Raw genomic sequence first — 19115 nt, forward strand, 5'->3', positions numbered from 1 at the left:
AATCCAATATTTTTTTTTTAAAGTCAATATCACAGGGTTATGATCCGAAAAAGTTTTTGGTAATACATCCATCTTGGAAATGTATTTCACTAAATTTTTAGACATCCAAATCATATCAATCCTCAAAAATGTTTTATGTCTTTCTGAAAAGTAAGTAAATTCCTTTGCATTGTCATTTATATATCTCCAAGCATCCACCAATTCTAAATTTTCCATCAATTCGAAGCAGATCTTCGGCAATTTGCCCTGTCTCTTTAATATTTTTCTCAGAAAGTCTATCCATTTTTGGTGAGATTACCCCATTCCAATCACCCATGACACACCAATGATCATATGCAAACTCTGATAATTTTTCCATAAGTCCTGTATAAACCTTGTTTTATCTTCATTGGGGGCATAAATGCCCACTATCAAAATTTTTGTACCCTGTATGGTAATTTCAACTCCCACAAATCTGCCACTATCATCCAATAATATCAATTTAGGAGACAATTGTGAGTTAATATAAAGAACAACACCATTTTTTTTGGATCCTGCCGAAATAAATTCTTCACCCAAATTTTTACAGATCAAATATTTAGAATCTTTCTTCTTAATATGAGTTTCTTGTAAACAAATTATATCCAATTTTAATTTTTTCAAATAATGAAATTCTTTCTCTTCTGCGACGTATTAGCTCCATTTATATTCCAAGTTAGATATTTGTAATCCATTTTTAAGCATGTATTTTAGAAAAGTCTGTACCTGTTGCTCCCTTTAATTCATCATCATCCTTTTCTTCCTCTACCTGTTTCTGTTGACTTTGTTTCCCATGAGTTATATCCATATCTTTAATTTTATCTTCTTCCATGTCTTTTGAAGCTTTTCTCAAGAAATCCCTTGCTTTTTGAACAGTATTCAATCGATACTTCTGTTGTCTAAATGTAAAAATCACTCCCTCTGGAACATCCCATCTAAATTGAATTTTACATTGTTTGAGTTTTTCTGTGAAGAAAGCGTATTCTTTTCTCTTACGTAGAAGTCTAATAGGAATTTCCTTCATCACCAGTATTTCTTTACTGTCAATTTTGAAGACATTGTTAAAACGATGTTGCAAAACCATATCTCTGGTCTTCTTTTTTAGAAAGTAAACAAGCACATCTCTTGGGATTTTTTTCATTGTTGCGTATCTGGAATTAATTCTATAAACTTTATCTGTTTCAAATTCCATCCGATCTTCATCCCAGTCCAAAGATTTTACCAAGGCATTAACAATTTTCTCTCTGATATCTTCACCTGTTTCCTCAGGAATTGCACGGAATCTCAAACAATATTCTTTATCTCTAAGTTCCATGACAGCAATATAGTCCAAATATTTTTCCAATTCCACATTTAAAATATCTGTTCTATTCTCCATGGTTTGTACCTTGTCTTTAACATTTTTTACATCCTGTGTTAGTTGCCCCATTGTATTTTTAATCTGATCCACTTCTGTTTTGATATGGTCTTTTAAATCTTTGAAATCCTTTTTCATATTGCGAAATTCATCTTTAAATTCTTGTCTGTCCTGTTTCATCTCTTGTTTCATCTCTTGTTTAAGATCATTAATCCCCTCCATAATTTTCTGGAACATGTCTATCCCTTCCTGTGTATCAGTTGAACCTCTTCGCTCTAAAACTTTGGCTGCTTTCCTGGTTGTCATTCTTAAAAAAAAAACCTTTTCTATTATTAGCCAATGTTCCCAAACTTAGAGGCAAACTGTTTCTTTTTCCCCCCAACAACAAAAGAGTTAATATTCCAGGCCTGTTAATATGATCTAACCAGCACGGTTCTTATCTCCAGCACGTTCAGGAATGTAAAACAAATCCAGTTCTCAGCATCCAGCAGTTAGTAACATACACGAACAGCAGATTCGTTCAAAAAAAATAATCCAAAAAAAGGAATAAAAAATAGTCTCAGATATATTTCCTTCAAATAATCAAATCATCTTATCTAGTAAGTTGCCTCTTATCTGTTTTAATCTTTGTAATTCCAAATTTAAGCCAGCTTTTTGTCATAAAAAATAAAACAAGTTCTTTGAATTGCTCCCTTCTTCCTTAACTTTGTATAAAAGAAAAAAGTGTGACTCACCCAAGTTTCTGAATTGCTGATTCGTAAACAAGTCTCTTTTACGGTAGTAATTTAAGTCAAATGATAAGATTTAGACAGAAGGAGGCTCGCTCGTTAAAAACGTTTTTGGAAAGAAAAAAAACGTCTCGCTTATTTTCAGCACAGCTTGTTGGAAATCCGGACTTCGTCTTCCGCTGCTAGATATGCCTTCTTATCTCAGGGGATTCCTGATCAAATCCAGCCATCTACAGCTCAACGAAGTTTTGTGGATAATCTCTTCGGTCCCCCTTTATCTTGGAGAACATTTACGCCAGTCAAAGATTCCTCTTGACAGGCTTTTAACTGAAAAAAGCTTCCTCTGAGACAGAGCTCCCTCAGAGACAGCCACCAGCCAGCACTCCTTCCGGGAAGTCCTGACGTCAGCCCTTTTAATGGAACTGGAGCCTGAGGAATTGGAACTAACTGAATTATATTCCCATCTACCAGAGATTGAAAGATCAATGATTATTGATAAATTACATCATTTAATACACCGTCTGGAAGCCGTGAAACCAGCAACGATTCAGACTAAAGGACATTGTATCAGCAATCTCAATGTGGGCCCGCCTCTAAAGCAGCACAAGCCCAATATAGTTTCCTCTAAGGTCCCAAACTCCAGCCAACTAAACAAGCCACTCCAGGGAGGTGAGGATTGGATAAAGTCAAGATTTCTGGATCCTGGGGAAATGGCCTCTCCGCAACGGCAACAATCCATCCATCAGCCGGATAAGTGCGTTTCTCAACTTCCTGTACGCCCAACCAAATCAGGAGCTGTTTTTATGGCCGTTACTGGGTCATTAAACCAGATTACTGAGTTAAAATGACATTCCTTTCTTCAGACAAATTCAACATATGAAAAAGTATCTGTCCCAAATACAGCACCTTCTGGGCTGTGCCGGCCTGCCTCTATTCCATCGAAGCATGTGTTACACTTCCTATCTTGGAATATAGCAGGTTGGTCTGCCAAACAAAAAAACTTAGACCTGATTGTGTATCTGAACAAATTTGATGTAATTTTTCTCCAGGAGACGTGGTGCACTCAAAACCTAACATTGGATGGCTTTTCTATTATCTGCCTACCTGCGTCTTACTCCCTAGATAAATCAAAGGGTAGACCAAAAGGGGGCCTGGCTTTATTGATTTCTACTGCTTTGTCAGCCCATCTTAAAACCCTTCACCCATGTAAAAACATTGCCATGAGTGTCTTATTGTCTTATAACACCATATCATTTCTGTTAGTTAATGTCTATGTTGCCCCGCACCCTTTCAGGAAATTAACTAATCAAGAGTGGGAAGTTTTAGAAAGATAGATAACAGAACTTGAGGTCTTATTCCCCAAAGCCTTTATTATTATCAAGGGTCACTTTAATGCTAGGACTGGTTCCAACAATGATGCACTATTTGCATCAAATCTCTGGGGGGGAGAGGACAATGCTCATTACGCACCCTCCAGCGTTAGGATCTCTAAGGACACTAAGATAAACTATGGAGGCATATGCCTAACTCGCCTGATTGGCAGCCACAATTTTACAATGTTGAATGGACTTAGTTGGGTTGATCCATGTGCAGAATACACTTATATCTCTGGTCGAGGAAGTAGTGTCATCGATTATGCTTTAATTTCCCATTACATACTCAATTTATCGCCGAAGTTTAGGGTGGGTAATAGACAGGACAGTGACTATCTCCCTTTAAATGGGCGGAAAAATGGCAAATGCAATTCAATATAAACAAGTGTAAAATTATGCATATTGGAGCAAAAAATCTTAATTTCACATATACGCTCGTGGGGTCTGAACTGGCGGTGACCGACCAGGAGAGAGACCTCGGGGTTGTAGTGGACAGCACGATGAAAATGTCGACCCAGTGTGCGGCAGCTGTGAAAAAGGCAAATTCCATGCTAGTGATAATTAGGAAAGGTATTGAAAATAAAACAGCCGATATCATAATGCCGTTGTATAAATCTATGGTGCGGCCGCATTTGGAATACTGTGTACAGTTCTGGTCGCCTCATCTCAAAAAGGATATTATAGAGTTGGAAAAGGTTCAGAAGAGGACAACCAGAATGATCAAGGGGATGGAGCGACTCCCTTACGAGGAAAGGTTGCAGCATTTGGGGCTTTTTAGTTTAGAGAAAAGGCGGGTCAGAGGAGACATGATAGAAGTGTATAAAATTATGCATGGCATTGAGAAAGTGGATAGAGAAAAGTTCTTCTCCCTCTCTCATAATATTAGAACTCGTGGACATTCAAAGAAGCTGAATGTTGGAAGATTCAGGACAGGCAAAAGGAAGTACTTCTTTACTCAGCGCATAGTTAAACTATGGAATTTGCTCCCACAAGATGCAGTAATGGCCACCAGCTTGGACGGCTTTAAAAGAAGATTAGACAGATTCATGGAGGACAGGGCTATCAATGGCTAGTAGCCGTGATGGCTGTGCTGTGCCACCCTAGTCAGAGGCAGCATGCTTCTGAAAACCAGTTGCCGGAAGCCTCAGGAGGGGAGAGTGTTCTTGCACTCGGGTCCTGCTTGCGGGCTTCCCCCAGGCACCTGGTTGGCCACTGTGAGAACAGGATGCTGGACTAGATGGGCCACTGGCCTGATCCAGCAGGCTCTTCTTATGTTCTTATGTTCTTATGTTCTTAAATCTTTCAATACAACTACCAGAATGGGGACATCTGGACCTAGAGTATAACCCAATGGCCAACGCAGCATATTTTATACATAAAAGGACTATTTGGTGCCCCTCTATAGCCTCAAATGTGGCAAAATTCCTTACCTCTCCTCTTGGATTGGCTCTACAGGAACAGATAACGAAAGCCACAAACCCCCATTCTATATTAAATGATTATGCTACTCTGATTTTAAATTTAAAAATGAACTTAGTACCAAATTTTCCCTCTAATAGGGCAACCTTTAGAGTAGGCTCCCCTAGATGGTTCGATTAGGACTGCCTTGCAGTCAAGAAACAACTAAGGCAGTCCTACCTTCATTATCGCCATCAAAATGCCAATACTCTTCCCTCTGAGTATTTTGCCATTAAAAGGAAATACAAAAAAATGATAGCCGCCAAAAAAAGGCAGGCTGTTCAGGTGGGGTGGAACGCCTTAATACGAGCCTCCAGGAATAAAAATTCAAAAACCTTTTGGAAACTTGTCTCTGGAGCCATGAGACCACTAAACCCTGCCCCTTGCAGCATCTCTCCCCATTTGTGGGAACAACACATTACTGATAACCATGAGGACATAGATTACACTCTTCCCTTCCTTAAACAAACAATTATCCTGGAATGGTCACCTGTTACGCAAAAGGAAATAATTGGCTTGATCGATATATTAAAACCTGGTAAAGCACCTGGTTTTGATAACATACCCCCTGACTTGCTAAAAACACATCCAGCCTGGTGGGCCCCCATGCTGGCCAACCTGTTTACAATGATAAATAAATAAGGATATCCCTCTGAGTTCTGGCTTGAAGCTGTAGTTATTCCCATATTCAAGAAAGGGAACAGAGAGGATCCAGCCAACTATAGACCAATCAGTCTTCTCTCTGTTATTGGCAAACTTTATGCCAGCTACTTGAAAGGGAAACTTTGTACATGGTTAGTAGAGGAAAATATCCTGGGTTGGGAGCAGGTGGGTTTTAGGGAAGGTAGGTCTGTAATTGATCATTGTATAATTTTAAATCATTTAGCTGAAAAATATAAGAATCGTTGGGGTAATGGCCTTTATGTTGCCTTTGTGGATTTAAAATCTGCATTCGATTCTATTCCTAGAGAGAAATTATGGGCAAAACTTGTAAATACCACAATGGATAAAAGACTTCTCTTTCTAATAATTTGATTGCATCAACATACTTCCTTCCGTGTCAGATGCGGCCGTGAGGGAGGTCTAACAAACCCTATTCCTACAACCAAAGGAGTTAGACAAGGCTGCATTCTAGCCCCTCTTTTATTCAATCTTTTCATGAATGATTTATCAATCAGGTGTCATTCACCAGACTGTCATTCCCCTAAACTAGCAAACCTGCATTGCCCCCTACTACTATATGCAGACGATGCTGCTCTCCTATCCTTGTCTAAAGTGGGTTTAAAACGTTTATTTCGAGCCTTTATGCTATACTGTCAAGACAACGACCTGACCATAAATTTTTCTAAAACTAAAATTTTAGTTTTTTCTAAGCGCCCTTAAGTTTCTGAATGGATGATTAATTCCCATTGAATTGCACAGGTCACTCAATTTAAGTACCTAGGCATTTTGTTCCATTCATCGCTGTCTTGGGCCCCTCATATTCGGGCTACTATTACAACTGCGTGGAATTCAGCAAAGGTCATTTTACGTTATTTTTTCTTTAAAGGAGGACAATATATTCCGGCAGCTCTATAGGTTTTTAGGTCTAAAATAATCCCCCAACTGTTATATGGAGTCCCGTTATGGATCCGTGCCTTTAACTCTTCTGTAGAGGCTGTACTTTCAATCTTCCTACGACAAATCTTCGGTGTCTCAAGATGTGTTCCGTCTGCAGCACTTAGACTGGAATCAGGTTTAGCCTCGCTTGAGGCCCAAGCGTGGATTATAGCCCTGAATTATTGGACCAAACTGTCATTTGAGTATTCTGCAGGATATCCCCTACTTTTGTGGGAGGACTCTTTTGCCTCCCTATGGGCTAATACGTTTTCTACTAAACTTGCAACAATTGGCTTTTCCTTGGAGTACCTATCATCTCAAAATCCAGAGTCAGTCAAATATTCTATTCTGGCCCGGATCAGAGATATAGATCTCCAATGTTCAACCATGGCAGCCACCTCAACATGCTCCCCTATTCACTTCGGCTTAACCTTCAAGCCATGGACCTGTACTCCTTACTTAGATCTTCTTACTGTCCCTAAATATCGACTTGCCTTTACTAAGGCAAGATTTAACTGTCTGACTTCTGCACTTTTAGAAGGGAGATACCGGGGCTTACCGTACGAAAAAAGACTGTGCCCCTGCAATGCAAGCTATTGAAACCATTTCTTATGTTCTTTTTGACTGTTCATTATACATTACAGAACGTCTTAAATTTATAAATCCTATCATAAAAAAATTCCGCATAAGCCGCTCGATTTTTTACTTCATCATCTTTTGTCAGCCTCAAATAGCGATACCATATTATCTGTTGCCAAATTTATTTTTGTTGCCCAATCCATACGGGGGAAATTCTTCCCTCTGGATGGAATCCTTGATGAACCCCCTGACGGACCTGATGTCTTACTATAATACTGTAATATTGCATACTGTACTACTGTTCTGTATCAGGATAGTTAGTGTATTTTAAATGAATGTACTGGGTCTATGACTGTAGCAATAAAAGATCGATTGATTGTGTACAGGCATGTACAGGGAACGTGGAAATTTTGCTACCATTTTATTTAGTTTTTGTCTGAAGACTGAAGGACCTCTAAATGGGTTTCAGAATAATAACTTCCTCTGCCAGGATAACAAATTGAACATCTGCCAGCATATTTTGAACTTTTTTTTCTCTATGCTCTCTGGCAGATATCTGCGGAGAAGAAAAGGCGCACATGAAATAGAACCCAAGACTGATCTTACCCGCTGGCGATTAAGCACCGTGGAAGGACGGCAGGGATGGTACTACGTGGCAGACAATGAAGAATGTGCCCGTGAACAGAATGCAATCGAGGCTTACACTTTAGGGTTGGACACTGTAAGTGGTTTATGATCTGTAGGCACAACACTAATAAAGTCCACAAAGGGAGTGCAGGGCATGAGTACTGCTGACTTGGCCTTGTCTGGCTGCAGTTCCCCAAATGCTGGGTCATTGTTCTTTTGGATTTTCATCTTATGATACCTCATTTAGGAACATAGGAAGCTGCCTTATACTAATATTATTATTATTATTATTATTATTATTATTATTATTTAAAATATTTATACCCCGCCCTTTTTCCAAAGAACCCAGGGCGGCTTACAAAAATAATCATGAAGAGTTAAAACAGTAAATATACAGAATTAAAATAGTTAAAATGAATTAAATCAAATACAAGGTAAGAGTTAATTACCAATTCAAATAAAAGCCCGTCTGAATAGGATCGTCTTCACCTTAGCATGGAAGGAAAGAAGTGAGGAAGTTAATCATACTTCACTGGGGAGGGAATTCCACAATCTGGGGGCAGCCAGCGAAAAAGCCATATTTTGTGTCTTTACAAGAGAAACTTGTGAAACAGGAGTAGAAAGTAAGGCCCCACCGGATGATCTCAGAGTCCGGGCAGGATCATAGGGGGAGATACGATCTAACAGATAACCTGGACCTAAGCCATATAAGGCTTTATAGGTCAAAACCAGCACTTTGAATTGTGCCCAGAAACATATTGGCAGCCAGTGGAGCTGGTACAACAAAGGGGTTGTGTGTTCCCTGAGCCCAGCTCCAGTTAACATTCTGGCTGCAGCTCTTTGTACCAATTTAAGTTTCCAAGCAGTCTTCAAAGGCAGCCCTACGTAGAGCGCGTTATAGTAGTCTAATCGGGATGTAACTAAGGCGTGTGTCATCGTAGTCAAGTCAGACAGGTCAAGGAACGGGCGCAGTTGGCGAACTAATCTTAATTGAGCAAAGGCACTCCCGGCAACAGCAGAAACCTGGGCCTCCAGGCTCAAAGCTGAGTCCAGGAGTACCCCCAAACTGCGCACCTGCGATTTCAGGGGGAGTGTAACCCCATCCAGCACAAGTTGAATCCCTATCCCCTGATCTGCCTTACGACTGACAAGGAGCACTTCTGTCTTGTCAGGATTTAATTTCAGCTTGTTCATCCCCATCCAGTCCACCACTGATACCAGGCATCGGTTTAGAACCTGGACAGCTTCCTGGAAAAGAGGAGTAGAGTTGGGTGTCATCAGCATATTGGTGGCACCGAACCCCAAAACTCCGGATGCCCTCTCCCAGCGGTTTCATGTAGATGTTAAATAACATGGGGGATAGAATTGAACCCTGAGGGACCCCATAGGTCAATGGGCAAGGGGTCGAACAGGCATCCCCCATAACCACATTCTGGGTTCGTCCCTCTAGGAAGGACTGAAGCCATCGTAACACCGTGCCTCCAAGTTCCATCCCAGAGAGGCGGTCCAGGAGGATACCATGGTTGATGGTATCGAAAGCCACTGAGAGATCCAGTAAAACTAACAGGGACACACTCCCCCTGTCCAGTTCCCTACGAAGGTCATCCACCAAGGCGACCAAAGCCGTCTCAGTTCCATAACCGGGCCTGAAACCAGATTGGAATGGATCTAGATAGTCTGTCTCATCCAAAAAACTCTGGAGCTGAGTGGCCACCACCCGCTCTATTATCTTGCCCAAAAAAGGAATATTGGAGACTGGGCGGTAGTTGCCTAATATTGAGGAGTCCAGGGAGGATTTTTTCAATAAAGGTCTTATCACTGCCTCCTTTAAACTAAGGGGCGTTCTGCCTTGTTGTAAGGAGGCATTAATCACTTCCCTGGTCCACTCAACCAGTCCCCCTCTGGCATTTTTTATAAGCCAGGAAGGGCAAGGAACTAACATGCAGGTGGTCGGACGTGCCTCCCCGAGAATTTTGTCCACATCTTTGGGTTGAACAAGCCGGAAAGAATCCATTTTAATTAGACAAGCAGGGGCCAAAGTTACATCCACAGAGACTATCAATTTTAGAGTCTAAGTCGGAGCGAATCTGAGCAACTTTATCTGCAAAATATCGCGCAAACTAGAACAACGGGTTGCAGAGTGGTCAACATCAGATTCATGGGGGTCAGGGTGTAAGAGATCCCTGACCACTCGAAACAGTTCCATTGGGCGAGATCCCGCAGATGCAATGGAGGCGGAGAAGAAAGATTTCTTCTGGGCCCGCACTGCCATGGAATAGGTCTTTAGGTAGACTCTGGCCCGTGTTTGGTCAGATTCGCTCAGAGTTTTCTGCCAACGTCGCTCTAGTCTCCGTCTTTTGCGCTTCATTGCCAACAAATCCTCTGTAAACCAAGGGGAGGACTTGGCTCCAAAGCGCGAAAGGGGACGCTTAGCAGCGATTGTGTCCACGGCCCTGGTCATTTCCTCATTCCAGAGGTCAACCAGGGCTTCGACAGAATCACCTGCCGAGGTGACAGGAAAATCCCCAAGAGTCATCAGAAAACCATCTGGATTCATCAGTCTCCTGGGGCGGACCATTCTAATTGGTCCCCCACCCCTGCAGAGGTTTTGAGCTCCAGTGAGTTTGAACCTAACCAGGAAGTGATCTGTCCATGACAAAGGAACTAATGCCAGCTCCTCCACACCAAGATCACCTACATCCCGTCCAATACAGAAAACAAGGTCCAAGGTATGACCAGCAGCATGCGTGGGGCTAGATATTATTTGAGACAGACCCATGGTTGTCATGGAGGCCATGAAATCCTGAGCTACTCCAGTAAGGGCAGTATCGGCATGGATATTGAAGTCACCCAGCACTACAAGTCTTGGGGACTCCAGTACCAGATCCGAGACTACCCTAGTAAGCTCAGGAAGGGAGACAGTTGGGCAGCAGGGTGGGCGGTACACCAACAGAATCCCTATTCTGTCTCGAGCACCCAGCTTCAAATAAATGCATTCAAACCCTGAAGACTGTGGGAGGGGATGCCTGGTTAGGTAGATGGTATTTCAAAAAATCACTGCGACTCCACCTCCCTGTCCCCCAGGTCTAGGCTGCTGATGAACAGTGAAACCAGGAGGACAAAGCTGGGAGAGATTAACCCCCCAGCCTCATCCAACCAAGTCTCTGTAATGCACGCCAGGTCAGCGTGCTCATCCAGTATCAGTTCCTGAATAGCATTGGATTTACCATTCACTGACCTGGCGTTCACAAGCAGTATTTTTAGCCTGGGAGAAATGTCACCAAGGCTTTCCAGGTTATCTGAATGGGGAGACAACTTGGGGGTAACCAAAAACCTAGTAGGTTTCTCCTTAGCTCGAATGAACAATTGTCTCCCAGGACCTTATCTTCCCTGCCCCTTCAAGACACTAATGGGCGCCCCCGGAACCCCCTCCCTTGATTCCTCATTTATCCATATAGAGGATTGATTCCTCTTATTTATAGGAACTATGCGCAGTCAAGGTTTGATCAATCAACCCACTGAGACGGGACGTGGAAGTGCTAAGTCTGGTAAAGGAGGAGTATTACTAATCTCAAAGGATTCATCTGGGATGAGTTCAATTTGTTCTAGAACAGGGTCCAAGCAGCATACATTTGATAGGTGTACTTGTTTAAGGTTTGAAGAAGAACCTCCCGAGGTATAAGCCTTTTGAGGAGAAGCATCTTCACCATTATCCAAGAGCCCTACATCAGTCCAATGAGATAGTAAATTAGACGATGCTGTCATAGTAGGGGAGATAGCTGGACAAACACTCTCACCAGGACCCTGAGGTACATTAGAAAAATTGGACTTAACATCTGCTGTAGGTATAGTGGCAGTGCCGTTACTGGTTACAGGTGGTGCCAGAATTAGTAAACGAAGATCCTCCCCCCATTTATCATTCTTCGGAGTCAGTGACTGAGATGGAGGATCTAATGGGTAAAGAGCGTCAACTACGGGATCCAATTCAATTAAGTCCCCAATAACAGCTGGTTGTAATGTTATTAATGGTCGTTGAATTATCTTACAGATACCATTAATAAGGGGTTGTGCAGGGGCTACATTTTCAAAAAATCTCATGGTTTCTATACCAAGTGATACCAAGAACCGTTTATGTTGAAATAACCATCCAGCTTTTTCATATGAGTTAAAAGACACTACAATACGAGCTGTAATCTGATTATAGTGGAGATATTCCACATAATCTATGTCCTCCAAGGAAAAGAAACCGGGCAAAACACTTTCAAGAATTCTCAAAAGGTGAATTTTTTGATCTTTTTGGGCAATATATCCCTGTCAGGCCCAGGATGTGACTCAGGAACCAGACCAGCGATTGTAGTTAATTCGTGTTTTATTAGGGTAATGTCCAAACAAAGACTGCATTTTCTCATGAAGCAATACAGGGATACAGGTCCTGCGGCATTGGGAGAAAGTTGACAGAGCAAGGGACTTCTTCCCGCCTGTTCTTTAAGAAGGGGCCAAACGGGCGCGCAATCTTTCGCTCCTCCTTAACTGCCCCTCAGGTACTGCCCGCCTTCCCCCCCTTCTCTCCTGTCTTTTCAGTTGTCTGCGTGTGCGCGGTGAGGGGGGAAGCATCACCCCCTCCTCTTCTGAAGTTTCCGATTCCAGGATGGATATTAGGGGAGGGGCTGATGGTGAACTGCCTCCCCGCTTTTCGGCCGTGAGCAGCCCTCCCTCTTCCCCCTCTTGCTCTGAGCCTGAAAGAGGGGGAGGCGTGAGAATGTCCAGGGAGGGCTCAGGCTCCCCATTGCTAAGCGACCTTATCACTGGCAGTTCCTCTGTTTCGTCTTCGCTCCAAAGGGGGGAAGTTCCTCCCCCTTCCCTCTGCCATCCATCCGAATACTCTTCTCCCAACTCTCCGGAATCCAGCTCCCCGGGATTGGGACCCCAGCTCTGCCTTCCGAGACCATCCCCCCTCCCAGGCTGTGCCCCCCTCCCCTTGTCTGGCTTGGGACGGTGGGGAAAACGTTGATGGAAAAGTTTTACCAATTCTGGAGCATGCACATCAGCTGCATCTTCCCATGATCTGTCAGCCACCCCATAGCCTTTCCAGTGAATCAAGTACTGCAGCTTGTGGCGTCTGATCCTGGAATCTAAGATCTCCTCAACTTCAAACTCAAGCTGCTCATTTACCAGGAGTGGAGCTCCGGGAGGTTCCTCCAGCCGTAACTCACTGGGAGGGGCGGCTTTCGTTAAGTGGGATCGATGGAGCACAGGATGTATTTTAAACATGTCAGGCAGCTTCAGCCGGTACGCCACGGGATTAATTTGAGTTTCTATTTCGAAAGGACCCACCCTCTTGTCTTGTAATTTTCTACATGTTTCCGGCATCTGGAGGAAGCGGGTGGACAGCCATACCTGGTCTCCCGGTTGAAGGGGGGGGCCCTCCTTCCTGTGCAGGTCAGCAACTCGCTTGTACTCCGTTTTGGCTTCGTTTAACTGCTGTTTCAGTGTCTGTTGCGCTGCTTGCAATTCCTTAAGGAAGTTCTCAGCTGCCGGTACCAGCATTCCTTCTGAGCTGCTTGGAAAGACTTTAGGATGGAATCCATAATTAGCGAAGAACGGGGTTTGTTGAGTGCTGGAGTGCAGAGAATTGTTGTAGGCGAACTCTGCAAAATGCAAATATGATACCCAGTCAGTCTGTTGATAGGACACATAACTTCGTAAATATCTTTCCAAAATGGCGTTCAAGCGTTCCGTCTGCCCATCTGTCTTAGGGTGATGGGCGGAGGAGAGTTTTAATTCCATCTGCAACTGTTTCCACATTGCTCTCCAAAATTTGGCTGTGAACTGAGTTCCTCGGTCTGAGACTACGCTGTTTGGCAATCCATGCAGCCGGTAGACTTCTTTTATGAATAACTTGGCCGTTTCTTTAGCCTCTAAGGCCCCTGCACAAGGAAGAAAGTGTGCCATTTTGGTAAGTAGATCCACCACTACTAAGATGGCTGTCATTCCTTGGGACTTGGGTAGATCAGTTATAAAATCCATGGAGAGGTCCTTCCAGGGTTCGTGTGGGACAGGCAACGGTTGTAACAGTCCTGCAGGTGTCCCTGTTTGTGTTTTTGTCTGCAGACAGACAGAGCAGGACTTTACATAACTCTCAATATCCCGACGCATTTTAGGCCACCAGAAGTCCTTGGCCACGTTCTGAATGGTCTTGTAAATCCCAAAGTGTCCCGCTGTGATGGAATCATGACACTGGCGTAGGATTCTGAGCCTTAATTCCCCTTCTGGCACATATCTGGCGGTTTTGAACCATAACAGTCCATTTCTCCAGTGAAAGGTTACTTCTGAGTCTTGACCTTGTCCCGTCTCCTGCTGATATTTTAGCATGTCTGCATCTTCTTGTTGTGCCTTTTTGAGTTCCTCTTCCCATGAAGGCTGGCATACTCCCAATGTTAATTTCTCTGGCGGGATTACGTACTGAGGCTGGTCCTCGGATTCACTTTCTTTGTATTGTGGCTGTCTGGATAAGGCATCCGCTCTCTGGTTTTTGGCTTGGGCATGGTAAGTAATCTGGAAGTTAAACCTAGTGAAGAACTGGGACCATTTTATCTGTCTCTGGTTCAGCTTTCTGGCTGTTTGGAGGCTTTCAAGATTCTTGTGGTCGGAGCGCACTTCAATTCGATGAGAGGTCCCCTCTAGGTATTGTCTCCAGTTTTCAAAAGAGTCCTTGATGGCCAGCAGCTCCTTCTCCCAAACTGTGTAGTTCTTCTCTGCAGGCTTTAACTTCCGAGAGAAGTACGCACAGGGGTGCAGCTCCTTCCCTTCTTGGTCTAATTGTAGCAGGACCCCCCCGATGGCAAAATCTGAAGCATCTGCTTCCACTACGAAAGGGCGGTTCGGATCAGCAAAGCGCAGAATGGGCTCAGTAGGAAACCTTCTCTTCAGCTCCTCAAAGGCCTCGGTGGCGTTCTCTGTCCATTGAAACTTCTTCTTCCCCCTTAAACAGTCAGTCAGAGGAGCTGTTAATTTGGAAAACCCTGGAATGAACTTTCTGTAATAATTGGCAAACCCCAAAAACCGTTGTACATCCTTTTTGGTGACAGGTTGGCCCCAGTCCAATATGCAGCTTACTTTCCCTGGGTCCATCTCCACGCCTTCCGCTGAGATTCGATATCCAAGGAAGTCTAGAGACTTGAGGTCAAATCCACATTTCTCTAATTTAGCATACAGGTGATTTTCTCTCAGTCTCTTCAACACCGTCTTCACATGCTGGTCGTGGTCTTCCTGGTTCTTTGAGAACACCAGGATATCATCTAAGTAACAGATTACATATGTGTCCAACAAGTCTCTAAACACGTCGTTCATGAATTTTTGAAAAATTCCTGGACTTCCACAAAGCCCAAACGGCATGACCAGGTATTCATACTGTCCGTAAGCGGTCAAGAATCCTGTTTTCCATTCATCTCCCTCCTTCATTCTGATCAGATTGTACGCTCCTCTCAAATCCAACTTCGTGAAGATTTTTGCAGAGCGCAGTCGGTCCAGCAACTCTGAGATCAGGGGCAGCGGGTAGCTGTTGGGGATGGTGATCTGGTTCAATGCGCGATAGTTGTTACAGGGTCTGAGTTCCCCCCCTTCTTTTTCACAAACAATAGTGGCACTCCAGCAGGGGATTGTGAGGGGCGTATGAATCCTCGCCTCAGGTTTTTATCCAGGAATTCATTCAGGGCCTCCCTCTCATTCTGTGTGAGAGAGTAGATTCTCCCTGATGGGATGCTGGCTCCTGGCACTAGATCAATCGCACAGTCGTAAGGGTGGTGGGGGGGTAAAGTCTCTGCCTCTTTTTCATCAAACATATCTTTGAATTCTTCATACTTTGGCAGCAGGGTCACTTGCTCGATCTCTTGCACTGCCCCCGCTAAGGTGTTCTTGATTCCTTCAGGTTGACAGTCCTCCTGGCAATACTGTGAGGTGAACCACACCACCGCCTCCTTTCAACTTATTTTGGGTTCATGCTTTGCTAGCCAGGGCATTCCCAGAATCACCTCAAAGTTCGAGAGATCTGACACGTATAGCGAAATGAACTCTTCGTGCCCAGGGATTTGAAGTTTCACTTCCTCCGTGGCTTGTGTCACCCCTCCTGACTTCAGGGGTCTCCCATCGATAGTCTCCACAGCTAGGGGAGCATCCAGTTTCCACCGGGAAATTCCATGACGCTTGACTAACTTTGCATCAATAAAATTTGTGGAGGCTCCACTGTCAATTAAGGCAGTGGAATTAAACACCACTCCTCTGGAAGTTGTAATCCGAATAGGCAAGACCAACACCCCCTTTGAGGGAGGTTGGATCGTTGGGGGGCCTTTATACAGCGCTGCCCCCAGTCCACCGGCCTGCATGTGGACTGGGTGTTCTAGTTTCCCGACGGCTCAGCTTTCCCCCCTTTCAGTCCACAGTCTCTGGCCACGTGGCCCGGCTTTGAACAATAAAAGCATAAACGTTCCCGACGGCGTCTTTCCTTTTCTTCTTCTGACAGTCTTGGCCTAGCCCCTCCCTGTCCCTCAGTTGCATTACCTGCCATCCCTGCAGAGGGAAGGGTCTTGCTGCGGGATGCCGAGGCTGAGTATCTCGGGACCTCCTGCTTCCTTTCCAGGCGCCTTCCTTCCATCCGGTGATCTATCTGTAGGCATAGCCGGATGAGCCCTGGTAGGTCAGCGGGGGGGGGGAGGTCCTGGCCAACTCATCCAGGATTTCAGCATTTAATCCACTCCGGTACATAAACATCAGGGCGGCGTCATTGTAACCAGTTTCCTGGGACAGAATTTTAAAAGCGTTAGTGTACTCGGAAACAGTCCCTTTAGCTTGCTTCAGAGCGCCTAGTTGCCGCGCTACTGTTTCAGCTCTTTGCGGGTCTTGAAACATCTCGGTCATCTCCTGTATAAATCCTCTGTACCTTCTTAAGACAGTATCCTTTCTCACGAGATACGGAGTCACCCATTTTGCAGCTTCTCCCTCCAGGAGGCTAATCACGAAGGCCACTTTAGCCCCATCGTCTGGAAATTCCGTGTGCCTGACATCCAGATATAACTCACATTAAGCCACGAAAGTTGCCAACTGATCACTTTGTCCCGCGTATTTTGGGGGCAATCCAATGGGAACCTTTCCTATGGCAGCTGGAGGGGCTGTTCGCATCTGGTCTATCGTGGCCTTCAAGGTTTGATTATCCGTCTTCAGCGCCTTGACTGCTGCTAGCAGGGCTTGAACATCCGTCTGCAAATCAGCTACCTTAGTCCTCAAGAGTTTCACTTCTTCTGTCTCAGAAGTGGGGTTCGTCCCCCCCGCTGATCCCTTTGACATCTTGTCCCAGTCAAGTGAAGAGAGCGTTGAAGGTGATTTAGGTCGCTCTGTCAAGCTGTCAGGCCCAGGATGTGACTCAGGAACCAGACCAGCGATTGTAGTTAATTCGTGTTTTATTAGGGTAATGTCCAAACAAAGACTGCGTTTTCTCATGAAGCAATACAGGGATACAGGTCCTGCGGCATTGGGAGAAAGTTGACAGAGCAAGGGACTTCTTCCCGCCTGTTCTTTAAGAAGGGGCCAAACGGGCGTGCAATCTTTCGCTCCTCCTTAACTGCCCCTCAGGTACTGCCCGCCTTCCCCCCCTTCTCTCCTGTCTTTTCAGCTGTCTGCGTGTGCGCGGTGAGGGGGGAAGCATCACCCCCTCCTCTTCTGAAGTTTCCGATTCCAGGATGGGGGATAGGGGAGGGGCTGATGGTAAACTGCCTCCCCGCTTTTCGGCTGTGAGCAGCCCTCCCTCTTCCCCCTCTTGCTCTGAGCCTGAAAGAGGGAGAGGCGTGAGAATGTCCAGGGAGGGCTCAGGCTCCCCGTTGCTAAGCGACCTTATCACTGGCAGTTCCTCTGTTTCGTCTTCGCTCCAAAGGGGGGAAGTTCCTCCCCCTTCCCTCTGCCATCCATCCGAATACTCTTCTCCCAACTCTCTGGGATCCAGCTCCCCGGGATTGGGACCCCAGCTCTGCCTTCCGACAATCCCCAAGGTTTAGGGTAATTTAATAGCACCAGTTTCCGGCGATTAAGAATTAACCGCCATGGTGGAGCAGTAGTGTGCATCTGTTCAGATGTGGCATTGGTCAAAACAGAGGACCCAGGTATTTGCTGCTCAAGAATATGATGTTGCAATGAGATGGTAGTTGGTGAAGGAGAAAAAGGTAAAACAGATGGTTTACAGGCCAAAACAACTTTATCATCCTCTCTAGTATCAGCAATCATAACGTCCTCTCTAGGGAGGGGTTGTAAGACAGAGTGTGTCGTCTCAATCTTCTTTGGAGAGGAGAGAGCTTCTAACGCTTTAAATGATTTAGTAAAATTCATTTTTCTGTACCGCTGAAACTTCGAGTGTTTAACATTCTTGCTCAGTTTAATAGTATTGGTTTTATTTCTCCGTATAGGAATCCTCGACCGTCTAGTTCTTCTACTGTTTAACTTTCCTGAAGGCTTAGTTATCATTGGGTATTTATATGTTTGAGTACCCTGTGAAATAACGCCAAATGAAGGAGAGTTTTTTCTACCAATTTCCACCAATGTAGTTAAACAGTTGTTAGTTGAAGTCAGAAAGTTCTTGATATGATCAATATCCTGGGCTAACATATAAAGCCACCATTCAATAGGAAGATTATCCGCCAAATCAGTCCGAGGTTTCTTGTCTTGAGAGTTCGAAGAATCAGATGAATCCAGAATAAATTGAGGAGTACAGTCTAGGTGGTCCGACGGTTGCTGAATCTCTCCTATTTGTGTTGTAGGAAGACTTGTTGGCAATTTGTCTTCCAATGAAAGATGTAGTCCAGTCTGAGTCAATTTTCCAGCTGCTGCTAATTCACTTGCCAAATCAGGGGAGGACAGAATAGGAGTATCTATTTGTAAAGCTCCATGAAGATCTAACGTCCAATCCAAGTGTGTGTTAGCTTGAAGGCAATCTGCTACATCTGGCTTCAAGGAGAGATTTAAAGAACTATTGCTGGCATTTGATTTCACACTCAGGTCAGCTACCATCCCAGACAGTCCCGTCTGTTCTTTAGGGGAGAAAAAGTTGGTAATCTTCGCTTGTTTTGATTTAAACCTTTCCACTTGAAGTGTTGACTCCAGAGGTATCAGACCTCGTTTTTTATAATCCAATCTGGTAAATACCATAGTATAGCACTTCCCCTTTAACTTGTTAGCTGATCAATAATTAGCAGATTGGAAAGAGAAGCTCAGCAAACACCAAGAGCAGACAAATTGTTGGCTATCGAGCAGACACCATGTTAACTACACTTCCATATCGGTCCATCTTGCTCAGTATTGTCTACAATGACTGCCAGCAGCTCTCTCTCTCAGGTT

At 44.4% G+C, this 19115-nt stretch overlaps 1 protein-coding gene across 5 annotated transcripts in view; it reads left to right on the top strand.

The window, feature by feature from the left end:
* Nucleotides 1-19115, top strand: part of LOC133387735 (lanosterol synthase-like) — a 68314-nt gene that overhangs the window by 12925 nt on the left and 36274 nt on the right. For 3 of the 5 annotated variants that reach the window (XM_061633133.1, XM_061633132.1, XM_061633134.1), the window contains one exon: nucleotides 7665-7833. In XM_061633133.1, coding sequence (XP_061489117.1) covers nucleotides 7665-7833 — 169 coding nt within the window. Of the gene's footprint in view, nucleotides 1-2272; nucleotides 2858-7664; nucleotides 7834-19115 lie in introns of those variants that run through there. The other 2 variants (XM_061633130.1, XM_061633131.1) reach the window with 1 other exon arrangement.

Source organism: Rhineura floridana, chromosome 6 (assembly GCF_030035675.1).
Source record: "Rhineura floridana isolate rRhiFlo1 chromosome 6, rRhiFlo1.hap2, whole genome shotgun sequence".
Lineage (NCBI taxonomy): Eukaryota > Metazoa > Chordata > Lepidosauria > Squamata > Rhineuridae > Rhineura > Rhineura floridana.